General features: G+C 43.5%; 1 protein-coding gene across 3 annotated transcripts in view; it reads right to left on the bottom strand.

The window, feature by feature from the left end:
* CACNA2D3 (calcium voltage-gated channel auxiliary subunit alpha2delta 3) overlaps positions 1 to 26,135 on the bottom strand; it is an 859,261-nt gene that overhangs the window by 203,853 nt on the left and 629,273 nt on the right. For all 3 annotated transcript variants that reach the window (XM_020280385.2, XM_076008650.1, XM_076008655.1), the window contains 3 exons: positions 8,708 to 8,779; positions 7,251 to 7,331; positions 1,012 to 1,086 (listed from right to left, as the gene is read on the bottom strand). In XM_020280385.2, coding sequence (XP_020135974.1) covers positions 1,012 to 1,086; positions 7,251 to 7,331; positions 8,708 to 8,779 — 228 coding nt within the window. The remainder of the gene's footprint in view (positions 1 to 1,011; positions 1,087 to 7,250; positions 7,332 to 8,707; positions 8,780 to 26,135) is intronic.

Genomic DNA, 26,135 nt, shown 5'->3' with positions numbered 1-26,135 from the left:
TAAACGGGAAAAAGACATTTCGAGTAGATGGATGCATGTGCATTTGTGTGTGGGCACGTGTGTGTGTGGGGATTGCTAGACAAAATGACCTATACTTTAACTTAAAAAAGCAGAGTTCACCGTATCATTCTTTCGACTTTTATATCACTTTTGAAAGTTACATAAACACACACAAACCCAAACGGATGTCTTCTTTTTTTTTTTAAACACATTGCACCTAGTCCAGGGGTGGCAAACACTTGGCAGGCTGGCTGCCACTGTCCCACCAGGGTCCACAGCAGGCACTGTCAGGGGACGAGCCTGGCTGCTGGCTCAGAATCTCCTCCACACAGCACCCTGGGAAGCCTCGAACCAGAGATCCGGGTCGACAAAACCACGGGCTGTCCTGGATTTGGCCTTACCCCACTCATTTCAGAGTGGGGAACAATGCTGAGAGACAGAAAGTGGCCAGGTCACCAAACAACACTACTGGATATGATGTAGGCAGGAAATGGAGAAAGTCTCAGCTGTTTCAATTCTACAAAAAAGGTGTTGAATAGCTTCTATGCACAAAGCACTGGGCTTAAGCAATGTAATGTGGGGGCAAATCCCATTGTAATGAATTTCCAGGGATCTAGAGTCTAATATATTCTGTTGAATGATACTTAGAATAAGTGGATCTAGAGCTAGTGTGTGATAGTATGTTTATTATATAAGGGGACCCATTATACTGGTTTTCACGCTATTTAAATAACAATTTTCCATATATTAGCAGATGGGAAATAAACAAATGCATGCATATAGATATATATGGCTTTATATACAAAAACATGATGGTAAATGTATTTATCTTACATTATTTAAATATTATGTGTCAAAATGCTAGTTATAAATTATTTTAAACAACCTTTATAATACTATGAATTGAGCGGTTTTAAAGTGAAAACTGCTGCAAAATGTCATCATTGTAGAAATGAAGGTGATCTTTCAAAATCATAAAAGGAGAAATGCAGAAATACATATTTCTCTTACCAGCGGCCTGAGTTCTGGATGCGTCAGGATATATCCATTATTTGTGATTGCAAAGGCATAACCGTGAATCCCTAACTGTAAGAGGAAGCAAAGAAGAAACCCCCATTAGCTTGCTCCCTGGTGAATTCACAAAGCATAAAGCAGCCCGGCATTTAGTAATTTACAGCTTAAACTTGGCATTCATAACCCTTATCAGCACAATATTTCATTAAAATGAATGCGAGGCACTGATCCTTGACATTTGGTGGAGATGAAGACCTGCCACAGGATAAGCTCAGCAAATAGCACAATCTAAAATGTCACATCCTCACGTTGGCATCTAAGGGCTTTATTTTTATTTATTTAAAACAAAAACAATCATATATGTTCTTTTAAACAAGAAAGTAGCTAACGTTTCTGGAAAGGCCCTATGTCCAAATGAACAGGATTTTATCAGTCAGGGCCTCTTCTCTCTGCCCGTAATAAAGACAGAGGGATCTTCCTGCTGCTTCACTTCCAGGCTTCCTGCAATTCCACGCCCACAAGGGCCATCTCAAATGGGCACTCCCCTAGGCCGTCGTTTTCCATAATTCTTCAAGGATAACAGTGCCACCCCCGGGCCCCCAGCCTATGGGGAGCCTGCCAACCCCTTTTGTATCCTTAGTCTTCAAACCGTGTGGTTGCCCGGCTCTGCACGCATGCTTCCGCCACACAAAGCCTGGGTGATTTTCTATGCAAAGCCTCACTTAATTTATGTTTTCTGACTAAATGGGACTATGGGAAATAGTTTGCGAGCAATGAAATGTTTTATTAGCTTTAAAAAGTATGTAATCAAATTTAACACTGCACTTATTTAAATAATAATCCCAGCTTTTTGACAATATTTCTATTACACAGTTGACTGCACCCATTGGCTACAATAAATTTACCTACAAATCATTCATGTATTAAAATGGCCTCTGGCATAAAACCCATACTGATCTTTCTCTCTCTCTGAAGAAAGAAAATGTAACCCACTTTTGCCAGAGCAGTGAAAGGGGAAAAGAAAAAAAATTCTTTGTTTTTTTTTCTGAGCAGTTATTTCATAGTTCTGAGCTCTCACTGTTAATTTTCTTTAAATTCTCTGCCACTCACATTCTTGAATATGATACTATTAAATGATCCAGACAATGGAGTTTACAAACCAGGAATGACCAAGTCTGCTTGTTAGCTTAATGTCAAGGTGATGTGAAATTAACTTCAGAGAATTTAACACCGGCAATTAAAAGTTTCCGTTGCATTACATAAAGCAAATATGCACGTGGTAGTCAAGGGCAACAGACGTTTTCTCCTGGAGTTACCTTGCACAGCAAGTCTTAATAAGATTCCACTCTACTCTAATGGTAAAAGTATATTTCATTATGCTGTGAAAGATAAACCAGAGATTTCCTATCCTTTGAGATGTATATCGTCTCTTTCATCTTGTTTCTTGGAAAAATGTCAGACATAGTCAACACTGCATTAATTACCATTATTATGTCCCGGTTTAAAATGGACTGGAGGGTCACAGAGGACTCTGAGAGTTTGAGTTTTTCCATTAAATGCACAAGTGGCATTTGATTGGGAATTCAAACTCAAAATTAGACCAAAGAAATAATATTTTATAGTCAGCTCATGTATGCAGTGCCTTCTAATGTACATTACTTTGGTTCTTGTTTTGTTTTGGGAAGCAATATTCAAAAGCAGTAGGACTCCTCTTAATACTCTGTGCTTTTCTTGTATAGCACTTACCAAAATGATTATCAATTATCTGTGAGGTTGCTTATAAGTAAGCAGGGCATCAGTCGAGACCATTGATTCTTTGGTGCCCCACTGGAATATAAGTTCCATGAGGGCAAAGGTCATACCATGTGGTTTAAAATATAGGGAGGGGTGGTTGGGGTGGAGGGAAGAGGAGTATGGAAAGGAGGAAGAGGAAAAGGAGGAAGCAGGGAAACAATAACAGAAATTGCACTTAGTGCAGACTCTACAAAGCCATGCTAAACTCTCTGGCTCCTCCTGAGGAAGGCAGAAGCTGAGCTCACCTCCCACGAGGCCCTCCACTGGCTGTCCGACTGCCACCTCTGCTCCCTCACAGGCCTGTCCATGCCTCCACGTACTGGGCCCTGCCTTTGCCCTCCCTCCAGCCCCAAAGATGCCACAGAGACTCCTTTCCTCACGGTTGCCAGTGGCCACCTAATCGCCAAGCCCTGTAGCATTTTCTCCCTCAAATCTTCCTGGTTGTATTGGCCATCGGCCTCCTCCTCCCTGACAGGGAGCCCTCAGCTGCCAGCCCCACGCTCCCTGGGATCTGCACCCTCCCATCCTCCGCATGCCTTTCCCCTGAGATCCTGCCCCTGGTGTTCCTTGTCTGCCTCAACCGCCCTCCCCCAGCGAGCGCCAGCAACCACCCAGGTGCTGTCCGCCTCCAGATCTATGCTCCTGCCTCGGTCACCCTAGGTGGTGGTCCAAGCACCCAGCTGGGGGTCACCTCTTCCCGGCCCGGCTCAGGCACCTGAGACCCACCCCATCCAATGGCGTCCTCTCAAACTGCTCCTCCCCTCCTGCCCTCTCCCGCAGGCGGCACCACCACCCACGCAGACTCCCCAGCTAGAAACTGCAGCATCTCCCTCCCGTACAGGCTTTTCTCTCTTTCAGCCCCAACCCTCAATCCAAGGTGTCACTAAATCCTCCTGATTTTTTCCAGCTATTACTCTGATTTAACCCTGCCGCCCAACCCCACCACCACGCAGCGAACCCAGCAGACTCCTTTCCACAGCGTCTACAGTCGTTCTTCCTGCCTCAAAGGCTGGCCCCAACAAAGTCATCCTCCGGGACGACGTCACCAAAGTCCAAGGTAACTCTGACCATGTTGTTCCCTTTTGTAAAACTCACTAGAGACCCCCTTGCTGAGTAAGATAGACCCCATGGGCCTGTCCCTGGCCCCTGCCTGAGAACCCAGGTTGGCCTTCCTCCACCCACTGCCCGCAGAGCACATGGCAGCACCCCTGCCATCTGCCCTCCCACCCTGACCTTTCCTTGCCAGGGCCAGCTGCCTGGACAACACCCCTCTCTCCGCTACTGAATTCTCACCCCTGTGGTGAGCTCTGCTCAGGATCTTACTGACCGTCCATCCCTTCGCTTTCTCCTTCCACACACATTTTCATAGAGCCCGAGCACATTCCCACCGCCGCCTTCGTCAAGGCATACGAATGCTACACTCATTTTCCCATCCCTCGCCCTAGCTGGGTTTCTTTCCTTCCTCTGTCTTGTCCTAGGAAAAACTTAGGGCAGTGCCCCTCCATCAGCAGGAACTCTGTGGGGCAGGGGCCACGGCACTCCCCTTTGACCTCCACAGTGCCTAGCACAAGGGCGGGCATGGGGCAGGCATTCCGTTAGGGCTTGTGTGTGTGTAAGGCAAGTATCACTTTACTCAGATATTGCCTAGTGCAGCTTGAAAATGCGAACTGAAGTTAACATTAAAAATGAGCCAAAAAGAGGCTGATTTGCTCTAGCAGATGCATAGCAAGTCCTTCTCAAGCCTGCCCCTGAGAAAGCCTTCCAGCTATTCAGAAACTGATTAAAATCCTTCCGGCAAACGTTCTGAGAAAATAACATCGGAATGTTTGTTGGTTGGTGGCGTGCAGATATGACCTGAGGCAGCTGTAGGAAGAGAAACTGAGCAAATCTCGAAATGCATTCTGTGACGGAGTCTCTCAGAGAATCAAACACTTACAGTAGGACAATGCCCAATATTTGTTTGGGGCACACGTCAGTATACTGATGAAATCCCTAAGTCCTGCTGCATCTGAAACAGAACCAGCCTTCCTGTCCTTCCTAACGTGCAGGCCCATGGAGTAATCGAGAACAGATACGACAGAGGCCTTCCAGCTCTTGGGCTTGCCAAGGGCCCTGGGCCTGAAGCAGGCTCTCCTGGAGGCCAGAAGCCTGCGTGGGCCAACAGCCTGGGGAGAGGAGGCACTTCCCCTCCAACTGGAGCGACTCTGGGCTAATGAAGTGAACCCAATTATAAAATGGCTCGTTATGTTAACAGAGGCCGTGGAGTCTGGAAATTATTGCTGGGGTGTCTGGAATTCTTAATAAAAATTACAGGAAGTCTGATAGCTTGTGGGAAAATCTGTGAAGCTAAGGGATAAAGAAAGAATTCTATCTTCTGGGAAAACCCCAAGAGCCAAGAGGTGACTCATCTTTACAAGGTGCTAATCAGGAGGGCAAGGTGTGCCCTGAACTCTGCTCCCTGGAGCTCTGCTCCCCTCCAGCAGAGGCCGTGGCCATGGCCGTCCCTGGCCGGCACGCACACCTTTCCCAAGGCTCCTTATGGGAACCAGGGCAGGGATGTCTTAGGTCAGCGTATGTCACCCCTATGTCTCTGGTTCCCAGCTCCACCCTGGGGACAGCATAAAATGGAAATGCCCGCATTTCCAGCACAGCTGGTTAATTTTCTATAGCCGATCTTCCTCTATTCTCTGGTTATGCTTTGCTTCATTCATCTTCGACCAGCTGAGTACAGTTGAGAAAGTTGTCTCAAGCATCCATCCTTACCTAAAAGTGCGGCCAAATGCACCCACTTCATCAGAGCGTAATAAGACGCCGATAGGAACAATGCATGTGAAGTACTTTGGACTACACCAACAATACCGTGAGAAGTTCAATCAATATTTTACTGTATTTAATTATGGTGATGATTTTATTTTCAAATTTTAACTATTACTGTTATTATTGTCATTTTTCTTATTGTTCCTAGGAGCATTGGTGTTATAGAGGCTAAAATCACGGCTCTCCCACTCGCAAGTTTAGAGATTTGGCAGAATATTTAAGCTTCCCATGCCTCAGTTTCTTTAGCTGTAAAATGGAGGTAATTTCAATGTCTACTCATTATTAAGTGAGATAATGCTATCAAGAGCTTATCACAGTGGCTTGCAGAGGCAGCTTTGAGGAACTGAACCACAGGGTAATTGTCACTTATTCTATATTATACTTGTTCTTTTGTGATTTATTGGGCACCTGTCAAGTAGTGGCCCTGTGCTTTGGTTTCTACAAGCCCTCATGTGAAATATGCAGCTTAAGTTTTGCTTGGGAGCACTCTCCGTAGGTGGGGCATGCTTCCTTAAACAGTGAGCCAGCAGTTCTGGACACCTAGGGCTGCAAATTTCCACCAGAGAAAAGTTTACTGTCTTTAGGAGCTTCCCAGCCATCCCGCATCCACACCCTCGATTTTCAGTTTCTGGGGACCTAACAGTTTCCAACTCTTAATATGGGCTTGGGTCAACTAAGTGTCCTGTTGTGCCTCTGGAAACTTAACTCCATCGTAAAAGCTTGGGTGGATGAAGGTGGCTGTCACCATGTGACAGCGGGGAACTAAGGATTTGAGGGGCTTGTCTACACCCACCTCATCAGTGATGGAGCCAGGAGCCTCCAGAGCGAGTTCTAGCCGCTGCCTGCCTCCCCCAAGGCCCAGGAAGGCCGCAGGCCCCTCCCCACTGTGGAAACCAGGCCTCAGCACACGAGGGAAGGCGGTGCTAGGAAGGGGCCTCCCAGAGCCAACAATCCCGACCCTGCCCCTGCAGATGGGGCAGAGGGTCCCCTCCACGGTCCGAGCAGGCCTGACGTGGAGCCGAGCTGGCCGCTCTGCTTGGTGCAACGAGGAGGCAGTGATGTGGGCCAGGGCCCTGTGCAGCCCCTGAGCCCTCGGTCCAGGGAACCAGCGGGCCCTAGAGCCGCTGCTCTCTGACCCTCCCGGGCGCACTCGGCGCACATCCGGGGCCTCCTGGGCAGGGCTGCAGGCCTGGGGGGCCTTGAGGGGATCTCCCACTTCCCGCCTTTTGCTTTGCTTTCCTCAGGAGCCCCCACTAGGGAACGGGGGAGAGTTTTCTGCACAGGATCCAAGATCTCTTTGGGCCATCGTTTTGAAAAGCAAACCAGTCATGCCACTGCTTCATGTGCATCAGAAAAATATAATGATCACGCCAAAACTTGTGATTTCACACTGATTCTTTAAACTGAGGTTAGAGGAGGTAATTAAGAAGATCGCAATTCAATTTAAGTTTAAAAATACCTGTAAATTAACGGTATAGATGGCACAAAAACAAGGTAACCGATTATGATGGTGGCAAGCAAAAACATTGCTCAAAAGGGAAGTGGAGTTTGAACCCTGACTCTTGTGAAAATGAAGCACTTGGTATTTCTGCTGCTCTGGTTCCATTAATTAGGTCATGCATTACCTTGTACTTGGGGATGGTCTTCAGCAGCTCTTTCACTGGGACGTCTGTGCCAACCACTCCCAGAAGAATACCCTTCGATCTCTGTTGGAAACGGGCAGTGAACAATAACAGTCAGTTGACTTGGCAAAATAGACCTTCACGAAAAGGCACACACCGTAGATCACTGTCTGGTGCCTTCCTCAAAGTGGTAGAGATTGGGGATTAACCCAGATCTCCAAGAAAGAGCCTTTCCTATCCCCCATCCTCTATCCAAAATGTCACTGGACAAGAACGGTAGCTTCCAAGGCCGCCCATTAGCTGCTACAAGCCCAACACACCCACACCAAGACCCTTCGGTAGCTTCCCTCTTCTCTCTCCCGAGACTCAGACACGGATGTGAGGAAGCACAGCAGTGTCAGCAGCGCAGGGCTCTAATCATTAGCCGGCGTCGCTTATGAAAGCTTTTTATAGGAAAGACAGCGTGTTAACTGCTTTCTCGACCTACACTGCCATCTGGTGCCCAGGAGAGAGAGACTAAACAGCCAGAGAAAGATGTAATAACTCTAACGTTTTTAGCATCGAGTTGGAACCAAGGACAAACGTGAAGGAATAGACCTCCAGGGTCCCAGTTTCCAAGGCAGGTGGCCGTTGTGATTTGCTGAAAATTTCCAATGTCAGAGAGGCCATGGGGAAGGATGTGCAAATTTCTGTTGTCTGTTGTTTCTTTTAAGGCTTATGGCAGGTTGAATAGTGTCGCCCAAGTTCATGTCCACCCAGAACCTCAGAGTGTAATGCTGTTTGGAAATAGAGTCTGCGCTGATGTAATAGTTAAGGATCTCCAGATGGAATCATCCTGGGTTTAGGGCAGGCCCTGAATCCAATGACTGAATCCAATGACTGGTCTCCTTGTAAGAACAGGGGCGCACACAGCAACACGTATGAGCAGTGTGAAGACAGAGGCAGAAGTTGGAGACGCTGCCACGAGCCAAGGAGTGCCTGGGCCCCTCCCAGGCTGCAAGAGGCAGGACAGGTCTCCCTGGAGCGGTCAGGGGGAGCACGGCCTGGCCGGCTCTCTGACTTCTGACGCCAGCCTCGAGAACCCCGTGAAGATCAATTTCTGCTTTTTACACCAGCCGCTCTAAGGCACTCTGTTACCACAGTCCGAGGAAACTGGTGAAAGGCAGGTAGCTGTAGGCCAGACACATCAGCCCACCCTAATCAGGGACTGTCTCTGGGGTTTTTCCTCCTATGGTCATTTAATGAAAAATTTGGAAAGGGACTGCAAACTCTAACATGATGCCTACTTGAATTCCTCTCATCTCATTTTGATGTGTTGATTCTAGCAGCAGGATACAACAGTAAGGAAAAATTATATACACTCTGTCCTTAAAAAGAAAGAAAAAACACAGCTTGGGTCGGAGGGGTCTCTGAGACGCCACCCTCCCAGCGTCAGCAGGAAGTGCAGCTGCCATACTCACGGTTTCGTTCTGCTTGCTGAACACGGGCATGGCCACCGTGGTCATCAGGACGAGGCCCTGGTCGTCCGCGAGCTGGATGGGGAGAGAAAAGCCGGTCACCTGGAAAGGGTATGGAAACCTCGGCTGGCGAGGCCGGGCCCCTTGGCCCCCATGTGCTGTCCTGACCAGGGGCTGTGGCACGGCGACCAGCACCTGCTCAAGCCTGTAGTGGAGGGCCCGGCGCAATGTGTCTCCACTTGATTTGCAGATGACATCCCCGCCCTGCGGGGAAAGAAAGTCAGCTGCCGCCAGTCACTCCAGCTGATCTGTTCCCCGGCGTCAGCCATTGGGTTCAAGTAGAGCCTTGTGTGGATCTTGCTGATTTGTTTTATTTTATTGCCACAGATTTATTTTACTATTTTACTTCCCAGATATTTATGTTCAATAATAATGCTTCTCTTTAATCTAAAATTCCGGATCCAAAGGCACGAGCATACTGGGTCTTGTGAGTTGCCCGTGCCGGAAATGACTGAATCTGGAAGGATTTATCCTCCCTGTGGTAGCTGACTCAAGGCCCTTTCACCTCTACAGATTTCTGAATGCCAGTCCCAGATGGAAAACAAACAAAACAAAAACACAACGAAAAACATTACTTGATCACCTGACGCCTAAAATCATGGCTGCGAGGCTAACCATTTCTCCTGGAAGAAGGAGCCCCAGCATACGGCACGTGACACACTTTCGTAAGCCTTTGGGTTGTGCACACCACACGAAGACTCACCCTCATCTGCTTTTTATGCGGTTTTGGGAGCCAGGCAGGGACCCTTACTCTGCCCCAAAACAAATGGGGAAAGAGAGTTCTGGAACACAGCAGGCTTTGGCCCAAGACAAGCCTGGTTCTAATTCTCAGCTTTGAATCTGCACTAGTTAAGCCTCATATGAAATAATGCCAACTATTCCCCAGCATTGTTGTCATAAGGATAAAATATAAACTGCCCAGCATGGCACCTGGCATCGGAGGGGCTCAAAGGATGCTGGTCTCCTTTCCTGGCCTGCAAGTTACGCAGCGAGTAAGCAGCAGAGCCCAAAGCATGATCAAGGCACTGCTGACAGGCACGGAAACCAGCCAGGCAAGTCTGATGGGAGAGGGACACTTTCTGGTTTCACAGCCCATTCGAGACTCAGTCTAAGGTATTTTCTGATGTTTGGGCACTTCTCTTCTACAGCTTTAGTTCCAAAGAATAATCAGGCAATGTTTTCTCAGTCTTCTTGGGGAATAGCATAATAAAGAGAATATCCTACCATCAAAGTGTTTGAAGCCCCCATAGACTGGCTGGTCTCTTGAGTAAAAGTCATTAAGCTCTGTCCATCTTTCGCCTTGTTCTTCCAACAGACTATCAGAGCTACTGGGCGTCACTGCTGCAGTGTGGTACACAGGGCAGCCGCACCTGCAGCACCTGATTGCTTGTTAGAAATAGACCCAGACCCCATCCCAGATGCTCTGAATGTGAATAATTATTTTAGTAATTAGTATGTCTACTAAAAGTCAAGAGCATTGTTATGGGGCAATCCTTTCTCACCTCATCTCCATCAATAATCATGATAACTAAAAAGAAGCTGGCAGGTGTTGGGAAAAACTCCCAACAGGGATGGAGGGGTCATGTTTTTAACAGTTTTACATCTATATCAAGATAGGCCTATTCCTCCATCACAAATAAGATCAGGGGAGAATCTCATAGTCCCTCAAGGACTGGGAACTTAGTGGTGTCGTGGTTAATTTTATGTGTCAACTTGGCTAGGCCATGGTGCCTAGTGACTTGATCAACCACCAGTCCGAATGTTGCTGGGAAGGTATTTTTTTAGATACGATTAACATTTAAATCAGTGGACTTTGAGTAAAACAGATTACCCTCCATATTGGGTGTGTCTCATCCAGGCAGTGGAAAGTCTTAAGAGAAAAAATAGGTCCCCCAAGGAGCCTTCAAGCTCAAGACTACAATACCAGCTCTTGCTGGAATTTCCAGCCTGCTGCCATCCTTACAGATTTCAGATTTGCCAGTTCCCACAATTGTGTAAGTCAATTCCTTATGACAATCCCCCTGCCTCTCTCTCTTTATACATAGCCGTTCTGTATGTACCTCTTCTATTGGTTCTGTTTCTCTGAAGAACTCTAACAGTGTACATGGTAATCGTGTATAATAATATACATGGAATCATGTAACCTATTATTTGGGGGCAGCATAATTTGGCTGTCAGAATAAGTAAACAAATTTACTTTATCAATATTAATAACCAAATAATATCAACTGTGAGATGATGTTGACAGTTATTGTCACCAGTATATACAGTATGTAACAGTATGGAAACATAGTTCGATGATATCTTGCTAAAAATACTCAAAAGCATGCCACGCTGCCACTGGAGGCATGCAAGGCCATTTTCAAAGGCAGAACCAACCCACAGTGAACGGCTCTCTTAGAACTAGAAGTCGTCCCACATTCTGACTCCTTGATTAATCCTTAATGCTATAAAGAAAATTGATTTGAGCTGATCCATAACCCTGGACAACTTCCACTTTTCAACTCAAATCAAAATTTCAAGCAATGCCAACATGGATCATGGAATAAATCAAAACATACCATTGACAATAATGAGAAATGAAGCATTTTTCCTGCAACCAGTAAAAATCAGTTATAAATCACTAGTAATTGTCCTGGCACAAACACAAGATCATGGAAAACCAACTTCAAAATATTAAGCCAGAATACAGTATCAACTTCACTCAGGGGCTAATTCCAAGTGTAATTACTGCATCATTACTTTTTAAAAAATCTCCATAATATTGCATTGGTACTGAAACCACTCATTTGTAACCAGCCCCAGGTAAACAAAGGAAATGCAGTGACTTCAGTCTGGCTGCAGTTTACAAGTGGGCCTATGATCGCATATACTGCTCTCCTAGGGTCAGTACCCTCGACCGTAGGCTTCCTCATGTGTGACCCTCATCATTACGTCCAAAAACACCACTTGCACAACATTAAGGCCCTCTTCTGCACCCAACCACTGCATCTTTCCTGGCCTCCACAGATCTGGACTCTGTGAATCTTAAACATTTTATGGAGAAGGAACATCAATTTGCAAGTTCATTTACACTATAAGCACTTTATGATTGAAAGGCATTCTGTACTCCTACCATAGGAAATAGCAGCCAATGGTAAGAGTTTTTTCCCAGACCACCAAGCAGAAGTTATGCAGCCAACCATGGCCAGAAACCCTCTGTCCCCCTACACACTAGGGGGGGTCCCTGCTTTTCTATGACCCCCCAACCTATAGCTGTTGCTGAGGCAAGAGTGCTGCCTATGATTCATACATGTGGCTTCCAAGAATAACGCAGACATAGAGTCAACATTCATTTTCCAAAGGGTAGGAGCGGGAGATGGGGGTCACCATGGTCCATCTGGGCAAAATCCCATTAACTTAAGTCCAAGTGGGAATCTTAAAATGAACTGCTGTTCAATTACACTTGTCCAGGCTTTGAAAAGGCCTCCGAAATGCATGGTTATGGTACTCTGTTGTATAATAAGGGTATATTATTCCGTATCCTTCATTTCCCATGCTACATAATGGGGATCGTTCTAGTATCAAAGGAAATGATGAATAATAATACCGAACATCTGGTTTATAAAACACAAACTTGCTCAACAGATTGACTGCTTCCTGTCAGCTTCCCAAGTTAATCATGCATGTAGGCTCACATGAATATGCATTTGGACTCATGTGCAAGGTCCGTGCAGTCATGCCAGGCCTCTACTCCTAATGCTTGATTAGTTTCCCACTGATGGCACTAGGCAGCAATGTGACCAGCCCTAGGGTGTGGTCCCAGATAGCATAACAACACCAGATTTGTGGTCTATTCATTTTCTTGCTAGTCTAGCTATTACTATTCACTGATGCCCTTGATAAACATTCCTTGATATTCAGCCGTGTGCCAAGCTCCATGCCACGTGCTGGAAAGACAACCAGGAATCTGGTTGCTTTCTGGACCTTATCCCCAAAGAACGTCAGGTCCACTAACAGAGACAGAAAAGCTCACACGGCAGAGGAAGAAGAACGGGGTGGGGCTGCAATGCCGGCTCTCATTTAGCGAGCACAGAGGCTCTCTTTTTCAGGTTTAGAGTGAACTGAAGTAAAAATGTCTGGCATTTATTGATATCCGTAAGGGTCTATATGACAGATTCAGAATGCTTCCTGCAAGCCTGTTTAACAAAACCAGGAGAAAGTTCCCTGCTGCAGAGCAGTTTCATTCCATTTGCTTTATACTTAAGGAAGTTATAAATGGAACAATGCAGGGGTAGACATATTTTAAATTGCCCAGTACCTTGCTTTTCCTTCTTCTGTAGTTATCACCCCCTTCCTTTAGGAAAATCCTCTTCACCCCCGCCAACCACACGGGTTTTTGGCAGCTAATGTGTCCCGTCCTGAGTATGCACCTGGACATCCAATTCACACCACACTCACACACATACTGCCTGGGCTGCACCGATTGGTTTATTAATTAGGCACAGCATTCAAGCTAGGCTACGTAGGATTTTTTCTTTTTCCTACCTGGAGCTAGTGGGAAAGACTCTTTATTCTCCTTTGTGGATGGTTAAAAGAATGTAAGCCTGCCATCCATAGACAGGCAACTAAACTGAAAAAAATAAAATAAACCCACAAAGAGGAGGAAATGTGTGTGTGTGTGTGTGTGTGTGTGTGTGTGCTGTGTGTGGTGGAGGAGGAGAGGGGCAGGGAGGGAGAGTACCAGTCCCTGGAAGCCTTCATTCCCAAGGTCACTTCCCCCAATGCTTTTTCCATTATTGGGTTGCTTGAGCCAGTAAGTTTTCTCTTTTTGCCCAAATGAACATGAATTAGATTTGGGACTCGTAACAGAAGAGTCCTAACCCACACAGGTGCCAGTTTGGGCCATAAATGACCTAGGTAGCTCTGGATGCCCATTGAGAGGTGGTCCCATGTGTCATAAACAACCCACACAGAGGAGGAATTGCTAAGGGCAGAAAGGCCAAAGGAAAAATAGTCCCAACATTCCCAAGATGAGGGGTTGTGTGTTTTTCCTACAAGGGAAAAAATACAGGTACCCTAAAGGACCCAAATACTGAATGGTAATAGATAGCATGTGAATAAATGATTAGACTTTATGATGGTATAAAAAAGCTATTGTCATTAGGATTTTACATCAAAACTTCACAATGAGTAGAAATTTGGCTGCTTTGAAAAAAGAGCCTGGACAAGAAATGGAAAATCAGAGAGTCTGCCTGGCCAAACAGGACAGAGATGCAAGAACCTGCCAGGAAAGAAGGCAGGACAGGAGACAGGTTGCAAGCACATGCTGGTGCCCAGCAAGGCCCTGTGGACTGGAGCGGTGTGGCTCCATGCTGGCTGGGCAGCCTTTGAGGTTGAAGAACATCTATTTTGCTTGCCTTCTTCACATCTCCGTCAGGACTGGTGGCAGGACCCTCTACTTCTGCTGCAGCTGGAAGTCCCTGAGGATGAGTGCCAAATCCCAGAGAAAGGCAGTGCGCGGGGCCTGGCCCCAGGAAGGTGTCCAATCAAGCTAAGGGCAGCACGCTTGGCAGCCCACTCAAGGGCTGCCAGGTGGTTTGCAGCAGAGGCTCCTGCCAGATCTGCTCTGCCCTGGAGGCTTGGGCTCAAAGGGGAGGTTGTGCACAAATGGCAAACTCAGCCTGGGAAGAGGACTGGCTGTAAGCCAAGAACAAAGGCTAATTTACTAACTCTTCTCAAATATCGTTTTTCTTCTATATTTTGCTCTTATGTTTGTTATGTTTTCTTAGTAAAACTGATCAACATATTGACTTTGCTAATAGAGTAAATAATATAAATGTATACTATTATACTAAAATACATAGATATTTTATATGTGTGTGTATAATTTGTGGGTACACAGCTGCCTTTCTGCTGTGTCTTCCTTTCAACGCCTATAAGGAACATTATCCTGCACTCTATGAAAAGACACTGCCACCATCTAGTGGCAATCAGGGTGAATTGCAGGCACAAGATCCCAGAAGATTAAAAAAGCCTTTTCCAGAGCCTTTACCAGTAAAAATGCATTTAAACGGCAGTCTATGTCACTTACCCCAGTTGGAACTACCTACCCTAGTTGGAACAAAGATGGACTGTATCAGCTATTAGTTCTGTCAATAACCTTTGCCTTGACAGGAAAAGAACAGTACTAAGAGGTTGAAAATCATAGCTATGTATATCTTTAAATATCAGATGAGACATTTAAAAAAGAAAACCACTGATTCTTTAAGGTGTCTAGGATCCAAGAATGTGACCAGAGGATAGAGGTTATTTCACACCCACTTTCTCAAGTGTGGCTTGAACAGAAGGGACGCCAGCTCCCTGGCATCTTCTCCTCTCCTCGGAGCTTCAATTTACCAATGACCTGGGGATCCCCAAGGGCCATTGCCTGGGTAGAATGAGGGGTAATGGGGTCCAGGTCGACACAGATGTCACCCCATGACAAGGGGAGAGCAGGAGACTGGAAAGTCATCAGAATAACATTCTATACAAATGAGCTGGTGAGAACAGCACGGAGATACAGATCTGGAAAGTGGGACTTAAGCAGAATGTGGCTATGTAGAGACCCTCTATAGCCAAACTCTGTGGACCTTTCCCTGCTGTCCTCAGACCAAAAACGTCCTTTGTACCTACCCCCTTTTCAATGGCCTCCTATCTGTCCCCCACCTCCAAATCTCCCACCCCCTCCAGCCATTACAGTATCCCTTGTTCCCAACACTGGACAGAAAATGTGAGCAGAACAATCTATTAGGAATGTGCTGGGTAAGTGCAGAAGGATGTTTTCTCTGGGGACACAGCCCTTGGTGGACATAAAAAACACCCATCAAAGGAGGAACACAGGTGAAAACCCACTGAAACCTGGCATGTGAATCCTATTGTGTCTCACGCCTGAAAAGAGAGCACTGTACCACCACGGCCTACTTTGCTGATGTTAACATTTGCTGACTCGGGCTGTCAGTTTTACTCTCATATTCTTTAGATTTCCACTACTGTTAGTGATAATCATGAGGTTTTCTGGATGCTTTAATAGTGGCCAGTTTTAATTCAGAGACTTTACCCATGTATGCATCTTTTAAAATCCCTTTACTCAATAATTTAATCAATGATCTAAGAAGCTACTTCAAAATAAGAAGGGAACAAAGGAGTAGCATGGTTCACTGATGGAACCAAAAGACTCCTAAGTCACCATTGGCTATATGTATATATGGATACAGAGATACGTATATTTAATGAACTCAAAGAGTAATTCTAGATATTTTTTCTGAGAATTTTTGTCCTAAATTTTTGTCCTAACTACAGAACCTGAAGTGTATTGTGTAATCTTTCCTAAAACCTAAATGACTAAATATTTACATAACATGGATAAATCTCAAACAATATTTGGAATATGACGCAAGGTGCAGAAGGATACATGTCATATGAAATCATTTACATAAAAACGTAAACACATAAAAGTGTGTTGTATAGGTACATATACCTATTGTAAAAATATAACTGACACAGTCAGACAGGATGCAAACTTTTGGCTCTCACATCCCAGCAGAAAATAAGCAGCACACTCAAAGTGGGTGATGTGAGGAAAGTTTAACAAAGGGATTATTTGCAAAAGTGCAGGCAGAATACAGGTCACCCCTTGAAGGAGCAGTGCAGAGCTTCGGTGCAGAAACTGGAGTGGGGAGCCCTACCAAACCAGAAAAGGGAGGGGACGGAGCAATTGCTGGAACCGACACAGACAAACTGTTGCGAGCCATGTGATAAGAGCTGTCATCTCCTACAGGAGGACAGTCAGCTCATGGCAACCCTGCTGCTATTTGCAATGTTTCATTCCGCCAAAAAAAAAAAAAAAAAGATTTTTAAAAACTCTGAAGTAAATATGATAAAATATTTATATTTCTTAAGTCTGGGTGGTAAACACATAAATGGCTTTTTGATGTCTTTTCTGTAGAACTGACATTGTAAAGAACTTCCCCATAAATTCTCATCTATAGAAAGTACTTTATAAATAAACCACCTGATAGCATATGCTTACAATAAAGATTAATGCCTAAAAATAAAAATAAAGTAAAATTATAATAAAAAATTTTAAAACCCTATTCAAAAATCCTTTTTGCATAAAGATCAAAATAGTCCTTTAAACAAACTATAGCAACACTTTGACATTGAAAATACTATTATAATAAATATTTTATATTCTGAGTTAAACATATTATATTTGATTATTAGTATTTTGGGTGTTCTTTATAGTGAGAGAGTTAGAAGCAGTAGGCATTATTTTTAATTGAAAAACTGGTTCGTTCAATGTAAGCAATATGGTTTGTCTTCTATGACACTTCTTGGGCGAACTGCTTCCCTCTAAAATTCTAGACAAATTAAGAACACCAACCATTGTTTAGATTTCCATTATGCACTGGCATTTTTCAACATTTTTGCAAGATACCTGAATCCTACATAATATAAAGCCTTTATATTAAAATAGCAGTGGAGAATAAGTAAATCTTTCAAGTAACATTTCCTCTTGCTTTGCATTTGATTACCTCGGGAAAGTGTAGTCACTTAATCCTTGAGAATGCTACGTAAATGATGTTTTGCTTTTAGCTAAGACATTTCCCTTTTTCTTGTTGAATATTATTACTTGTATCTGAGATTTGGAGATCCTGAATTCTTATGTGAGATTTCACTGTATTTTAAGTTATTTAAATAAAAAAGTAAACAGATTTCCTTCTTTGAAGTTTAACTGCATCTTGTATGAACTAAATTGTTGAATTTGTTCTTTCTCTCTCTTTTTAACAATGTGAACACAATTTGTGAATGATGATGCTGGATAATGTTGGAACACCTATATGAGAATATAAAAACTGCTTTCTTCTAAAAACATTGTTGTTATTCAGGAAAATTTGATGTTCTTTCCCCTTTTTCCCCAGTAATACTATCTCATTAAGCAGGGAGTACGTTTTATGAGTAAACATCTAGCGAGAAGGAGGATGCTACTTTTGACCAGGAACATACACATAAAGCCACGGGCAAGAGAATACTACCGATTAATCTATCTGAAAGCTGTCTTGGAAACTGCTTGGCTTATGAGGGTACAACCTGCTTATTTCAAGAATGCCCAGTAATAACAACAATGAGAATTATCACGAGGCACTGGAGTTTGGTTAATATTTATGACGAGCTATGACATATAACTGACCCCCCATTGTGGGCGAATGTTTGTGTTTTCACAAACGTGGTTTAGACACCTCCCAAATAGATGCCTGAAAACACAGCCAACTGTTGGAGCTTCAGGGCCCTGGGACAAAACCTTCCTCTTGCTTAAAGACCCCCTGAATTGCTGCTTCCTCCATAAAACCTTCCCTAACTAAGTGGAAATGGGAACCAGATGTTTCCAAACTTCACTACAAAGATAATCATATTTACTCTACAACCAAAGATACCATCTAGGACTAAATCTGTGCAAACTGTTAATGCAGCAAAGTCACTGAACACTGTGGTGGGAAGAAATGCTGGGAATTGTGTGGAGCCTGCAAACTCTAAGGGCAGAAGCTGGGAATAATCCTTCTTTTTATCCACAGTGTTTAGCACACAGCCTGGTACACAAGAAGTGCTCAGCAAACGACCCTTGAATGAATTTATTCCAACAGCATCCTTTTATTTATTTTATAAATGAGGCCCAGTGAGGAAAGGAGGCACAGAGAATCGGTACCAGAATTCAGACAAGACTATGGGGCTAGTTCTCCCTCTTCTACATTGTACAGCATCTGCTTGCTTACGGCTGCTTCCCAGAGTGACTTTGGGCATTGATCCTGCAGCACCGTGGTTGGACTGAGAGTGTAAGGGACCTGTTGAGAGGCTGGTGCCCACATGCTGTTGCGAGGGGCAGAAGGTTCGTGATGTCCAGTTGATGTCACAGTGAAAAAGGAAAAGGACTTTTTTTTAAGAGCTTAGCTGTATATCGTGACTTGCTTAATAGCACAGGGAAGAAAAAAGTATGAGTTACAGAAGCAAAAAGAGATGAAATAACATCCTAGAGCAGGTTACTCACACTTGTTAAGTCACTTTGATTGACCCGTCCATTCTTCCATCCAACCTTCCATCTGTCCATCCACATATCCACCTATCCATATCCACTGCCCAACATGGCTTGCCACTTGTGCCCAAACATTGCTTTAATGTTTTATATCTATAGAGCCTTAAATTTAACCCTGACACAGACCTTGCAAAGTGTCTGTGCACATTTCACAAGTGAAGGAAGTGAAGATGAAGAGGCCAAGTACCTTGCTGCAGGTCACAGAAGGCAGCAGGGTGGAGATTTGAGACTCGGCCTGCCTGATGCCAGAGACTGTGTACCAATCACTCTGCCCACACCCCACTCCTGTTCTGGGGTGCAAAGACAAATGCTGTGTTTTCCCGTCAGGATCTTAGGGTGAAGCTAAAGAGGCAACGAAGCAAATCATCCTTAAAATCGGGATAGTGCTTAGAGTTCTTGGAAGGATTAAGTAGAATTATAGACATAAAGCACCTAGCACAGTGCCCAGCACATCGACAAGGGCAGTTAACCTCATGAAGACTGTTCCAGGCCAGGGGAGAAAAGGTCTTATGCTTCTTTGTAATCCACTCACTACTTTACCAAGTTTGAACTTCATCTCTCTCTCCATCTGAATTGCATAAGTAGAAAGATATTTCTTCTTTATCCCATTATGAATATCATGACCTTAATAGTAAATATGCTGTAGAAAGCAGTTGGGGTAGTTAATTATAATTAATAATATTTACAAATATTAAAGGAGGTCAGTAAGGAACACACTGGGAAGGAAGTTGTTATGGAGGAAGGGAGCCAGGGAAGAGGGACAGATACTTCAGAAGTATCCAGCCTGCAAATCGTCTAATATGTTCCCAGCCTGGGCAAATACAAATGGGCAAAATCCAAGCACACAGGGCTCATGATTCAGCAAGTGGTTCAATTTCGTGAGTCATTTCTGGAAAAAGAAAATCCATACCATGGCATTAGTCCTTGCCTGACATTTCTGTACCTCATGAAACTGGTTGGGTTTTCCAAAATCCTAGTTAATTCGAGAGGATAAACATCTAACTTTCAGTTTTTGAACTTCTTGGTAGCAGTGCTGTACACAATTGCACAACTACTCCAGTTTACCCCAGAGGGTCATTTCAGTTGACTTCTTTGGCATGTGATGTCTGGCAGCCTGTGCAGAGCCATTGCTTCAGTTCTTGTATCTTTCACACAGTAAATCTCCTTCTATGAGAACCAGCAAAGTCAGATTAAAACCACTGATGGTAATATGACATTGATTTGATATAGACTTGACTTGTATTTATGTTTTGACATGGATTTGGTTTTCAAATCACTCACTGAATTGTACTGATTTTGATTGGCTTCCACGTTGAAATGGTGTTCCTTCCTCATTGTGTGTTCTCTCTCTGATGCAATCAGAAAAGCGAATACATCTCTGACTCAAGTTCACCCATTTGAGGTCGCCTAATTCTGTATTTCATAAAGGCATTCTATGTAGGTGTCCTTTAAATGACAGCTCTTCCGGGGCTTTGAGCATACCAAGTAGATTGATATACTGTTTTTTTCAGGAAACACATCTAGTTTGTCAAATGATGGATACAGATGTTCTAAATCTATTAAGAAATACAGAAGAGACCCCAAATGGCAAAGCCAATTCTTTGAGTTCAAGATTGCCTGTAGGTCAATAAAAATGATCTACAGAATTGCATCTAGAAGTAAGAAAAGCAGAACATTGGGTGTACTGAGATGTTCCCTTCAAATCTACCCCAGACTTAACACTGGTGATACTGACATTAACACTATGATATTCCAATTCAGTGGGCTTTATTAAATAGCTTTTCTCAGTCTTCTACCTCCATTTCTATATAGAAGGAAAGAGGGTATTTTTATCTATTTATAGATTTAAGAACAACTGATATGAAAACAATTTTTAAAATTCCATTGTTTTTATTTGGATGTTTCTTTGTCTTTCAAAAGAAAAGACAGTTTAATTTTAGCAATGTTATGAGTAGGGTTTGTATTGCTTTAGCACATCAAGAAAGTCATATTTTATAATTTTGTTTTATTTAAATAGAAAACATTCACATATCTTAAATGAGAAATCCTGAGAGAAAACTTTGAATTTTTGAGACACTAAAAATTAAGTCTGGGACTAGAAAGCATTGAGATAGTAGGGATTTTAAAATTAATTCTTTGTTTTCAGCTTAATAATAAAGTTCTTTTGCCTATTATTTTAAGAACACCAGATTATAGCAGTGTTTCAAAACCATTTCTGCTTTTACTTTATGAAATTTATCTGTATCAAACAAGGTGTAACGTTACTAGTCTTATTAGTAATATCAACATTACTGCCCCTGCCTTGGCCAACACTTCTAATCGAGCACCTGGTGTGAGTGGGCCCTGAGCAAGGCTGTTCATGTGCTTCCCAGGAAGAAGGGAGGTGTTTGCAGCCCATTATGACAATGGAAAACCAAGGCTCAGGGGGATAGTGTCCTAGGCCCAAGGTGACAAGTGAGAGCTGGCGGGCAGGGCCTCCACGCCACCTCCAGCTAACACTGAAGCTGGTCTTGGGAACGACTGTGCTCTCCCACGTCTGCTGTGAGCATGGAAAGCCTCTCTGCCACAACGAGCGTGACACCAGAGTCACGCTGCTCGGTACACACTCTCCAAGTAGCAAACTGGGCAGATGCCATCCTCACCTACCTTCGTCTTTCCCAGTTTTGAGCTGAGGTGGTCCTTCCCTCTAACTGGAGGTGTGAGTGGGACAGGCAACACCTACCACTGGGGTAGGTGACCCCACAGCTTAACCACACACCTGACATTTTAATGGATTTGCCAGGCTCCCATCCATGTTGCTCTGGGCATCTGACATGGACTGGGCCTTTGACTGAAGATCAAACATGACCTCTCTTTCTGGTGGGAAATAAACATTACTGATAAACAAAGGCACTTTTAGACTTGTCCCACGCAAGACAACCCACCATTTATAAACCACCATCCTCTGACTGTAGCTGTCTGTACCAAGAATCAATGCAACTGTATGTGTAATTTTACACCTAGATTTGGGTTTCCCACTTTTTTGTTTGTTTATTTCTGGTGAGAGTTGGGCTCAATGAACAATTGTTAGGTTAACCCTTGTTAGTCTATTCCATTTAGTAAATTTGTGAGTAATATAATTAGTTCATTGTTACAAATATGATTATTTACTTATAAAAATAATAATATATGTTCACCGTGAAGTATTTGAAATGTTAAAAAATGTATTAGGAAAATGAAATAAATACTTGTTCTCCTGCCACTAGGAAATAATCATTATTAAACATGTCTGTCTTTGTTTTATACATGTTTGTTTACACACACACACACACACACACATACACAATAGGAGCATAATGTACATAAAATGCTACATTCTGATTTTAAACCTAATGACTACCAAATAGTCTATCTTTTGGAAGTCCAGGACTTTCGCAACCACATTCCTATTTCTTGGGGACGTTGGCTCTTCTTTTCCTCATTGTAAATAGAATTGCAAGGCACTCAGCAATATAGGCTAGCTTCTGCAAAACAGGGTTATTGAGACAAAGAATGCAAGTTGAAAAGTTCTTGGTATGTACTGGTGATGTTTTCTTAAATGTTTTTACCAATTTTCATGCATAATTATGTAAAAACTAAAAATAGGTCTTAAAAATTTTTCATAATTAAATTGAATCTCTTGTTTTTACTTTGGTTTTTTTAATGATGAAAAATGGTACCTAAAGTATAAAAACAGTATATAAATTTTTTCAAATTTTCAAATAAATATAAAGATGGAGTAAATCCTGAATATTTTTCCATATACATGAGTAGACACACACTATGAGGTTCTCTAAAATTGACAAATTATTTCTTTTCAATAAGAAATGCAAATGCCATCCTTCCTCCAAACAGAGCTCGTGACCCCCCATCAGCCTGCGAGGACTGCAGCCGGAGTGCCTGTGTTCTGCCCCGCTGGTCGTCCTGCCAGCAGGAAGCCGTGTGTTTTGAACCTGAGGGTCTTGCATTCATTTATTTATGGTCTCAAAGGCAGCACTGGACAGGGCCATGGAAAAGGGTCAGCTAAGACTCCCATGGGCATGAAATTTGCAAAGTTCACCTCCTTCCTCAGCAACAGAGCAGTCCTCCTGGGCTGCCACACACACGCTGATCAGAACTACGGCAGAGAACAAAATACCTGGTTACGCAGCCATCGTTAGGGTTGAGCAATACTCCATCACTCAGATTTCCTAAGTCTTTATGCTGGCCACGAGAAGAGCTGAAGTAAATATACTTGCTCTGGTTTCTACTTCCCTGGCCTTATTCACAAAATAGATCTCATGATTTAAACTGTAGCCCGCCATCTACTGTCATCTTCCAGACTCTGAGTGTATTGACTTAACAGCCCCAGCTTGGTAACGTCCATAAGAAGTACCTGTACATGTTACTATAAAATAGTAAATGATAAGGAGAAAAACAGGGTTATCAAAACAAGACATAATAGTTTATATGCAAAGCAAAGGTAAAAGCAAATGAGTCATAAACCAGAACCAAATGTAAACAGTTATCACCTCTCAGTTTTGCACTTCATTTGCATCAATTTAGCTGGTTATATAACTGTAATAACACAGTCAAATCACTAGACCTGCAATTCTATGAAGACAGCAGCTTTGCAAACTTTCAATTTTCTATTTTCAATGACAGTTAATTCACAGTTCAAAGTATAGAAGCTAAATGAGGTAAAAAATGATAAATGATGCCTTGCAATTGCTGAAATCTGATTACACTGAGATAAGAGCTGGGCCAAATTCTACTTATACAAGTTTGTACCTAAAGAACAAGACAAAGAAGAGTGAGGGGGAGAAAGAAAGAAGGGAAGAAAAACTTTAGGTAAATGAATGCTTCCATTTATTCTCCCCAAATATAAACAAGGAGACAAAGAAAATGCAAATAGGCTCAGGATGCCATTTCGACTCAGGGGGGGAATTAATAAACAGTTCCATTCTAAAAGAAAGACCAAAAATCGACCTCCATTTAAAAAGCTAATTTATGCACTCCTGAGTCCTCATACAAGTTAAGCAGCACAGAATATCACAGCAGGCATAGAACAACAGATCTTGAACCCTGCTGTGTTTGTTCAAGAAGGCAAGTTAAGCTATTCCTAACAGGAAACAAAACACGTGGTTGGGCTATTAAACGGGGATCATTTTGCCATATTGTGCAGTCCTGAATGCATCAATTGCTGTTCCAAACAGGATTAGAGATGTGGTTTGCTTTAACTATGGTTTTGAGAAAAATGCTTATGCCTACTCAGAATTCTCAGGCTGATATTAACTAATACAGTGCCAAGCAAGACACAGAACACCTACGAAACCTTCAAGATATAGTCTTTGGCAGATTGCAGCGTTGTGTGAACGCAGCAGAAGACGCTTGGAGAGGGCACCGGCGTCTGCACAAGGCACAAGGCCCATGTACACGCCACACTCGGGATCCCCCAAAGCATATTTCTGGCTTTAAATCTTCAAGGCCCACTCTACACTGATTAAATTCACATTGATGGAATTAATCCCACAGTGAACAATTGCTATGTAGTTCTTACAGATAGAACCTTCTTGAATAAAAATGCAGCTAGAAAAATGGACTATTTTGCTCAATAATATGACTGTTGAGCATATATTTGTAAATGACTTTGGGTATTTCTGCTATGTTATTATTATAAAAAAGGATCTCTCTGACATTTTGTAGAAGTCAAAAATCACTAGGTAAAGGAAAAAAGGCAAACCTTTATTAAACGTAGGCCTCTATTCATTGTTGAATAAAAGGACAATCAACCCACTGGAGACACTGGTTCAATTTCCACCAAAAAGAAAGAACTTGTGATGGCTTAAAGGTGCCACGCCTGTATTGCTACAGGCTTTTTAGCCAAGACTTCAGGACACTGCCTCCATATTTGGTGAAAATACTTAGCATTTGTCCAGTGCATCCCTAGTAGTGCCACTCCAATTTTATATTAAGGGTTGAAATTTATAGAGTCTGGGAATTATCTTGGAGGTGTTTAAGAATCACAGAAAAAAATAAATTTTTGTGAACTATTCTAGAAAATCATCATAAAGGGCTAGAAAATAAATTTTGGAAGACCCTCAATATATCAGAATCATGAAAACCACGATTTATAGACAACAATCATTAATGATTGCTACATTAAAAGGGACACCCGAATGAGACATTTTTAGTTGTAGATCAGCCAAGAGATTAAAATAAGCGTGTTTACAGAGACATAACTATTTAAAATATTTATAGAGAAAACAGTTGCAGATGATATAAAGGCAGATTCCAACAAAAACACGGCACAAATGCAGACACCATATGTTCCCATGTATGCGCTCATGACCTCGTGTGAAAAGTAGGCCAGAGATGTAGCGGCTGGGGATGCCTCCATTTAGCCCCCAGAACAACAAACTCAGGGGTTTGGAAGAGCTCATTATAATCATGTCCACAGATGGGTGAAATCTATGGGTAATGTCAAAGGCATTGGGAAGAAAGCTCTCAAAACGATGGTCCCCAAAACTCTTTGCTTTGTTGAGTCTCTAAGCCCAATCTCCATTTCTTCTGACCACATGTAGCAGGTGTCTCAGTTAATGCGCAGAGTTTCCAGTGATATGGGAGGAGCACCACATCCCTGCTGGGCTCTTCTGCCATCTCCCGACTATTCACCAGCCTTGAGCCAGAACCCCAAAACACTGGGGAGAGGTCCTACACCACCACCTCCCGCACGGCTGCTCTCTCCATCTGCTCCGAAGCATCGGGGGCCAAGCCAGACAATAACAGGAGCTCTGCATTTGCGGGGTCTCCGGCATACGTCAGCTCTGTGCTAGGCACGTGTAAGAGAAAAACCCGCCTAACAAAGCAGGAGAGTCAATCTTTCTCCTTCAATAAATGAGAACCCTTAGGCTTAGAGAGGCTGAGTAACTAGCTCATGGTCACAAATGGATGAAAGCTAGACTGGAACCCATCATTCTTCTGCTGGTCCAGCAACAAGACTATATTTGAGGGAAATGGATGCTTGTAAGAACCTTATCCTTCTCACAAAGGCCTCTGCAAGTGTCACTGCTGGGGGGGGGAGGGAAGGCGAGTGAGGGGCAGAGACGCTGAAGCATCGCCAGATAGAGGCTTGCAGCCCCTGGGGAAGGACGCCCTCCGCCTGCAAGCACCTCTCCTCAGCGCCCTCACCCTCCAGCCGAGACACCTGAGGTTTATACTCCTTCTCTGAAGAGCTGAATTGCATGGACACTACCCCAAATAGTC

This window comes from Microcebus murinus, chromosome 1 (assembly GCF_040939455.1).
Source record: "Microcebus murinus isolate Inina chromosome 1, M.murinus_Inina_mat1.0, whole genome shotgun sequence".
Classification (NCBI taxonomy): domain Eukaryota; kingdom Metazoa; phylum Chordata; class Mammalia; order Primates; family Cheirogaleidae; genus Microcebus; species Microcebus murinus.
This window is presented reverse-complemented; position numbering and strand designations above follow the sequence as displayed.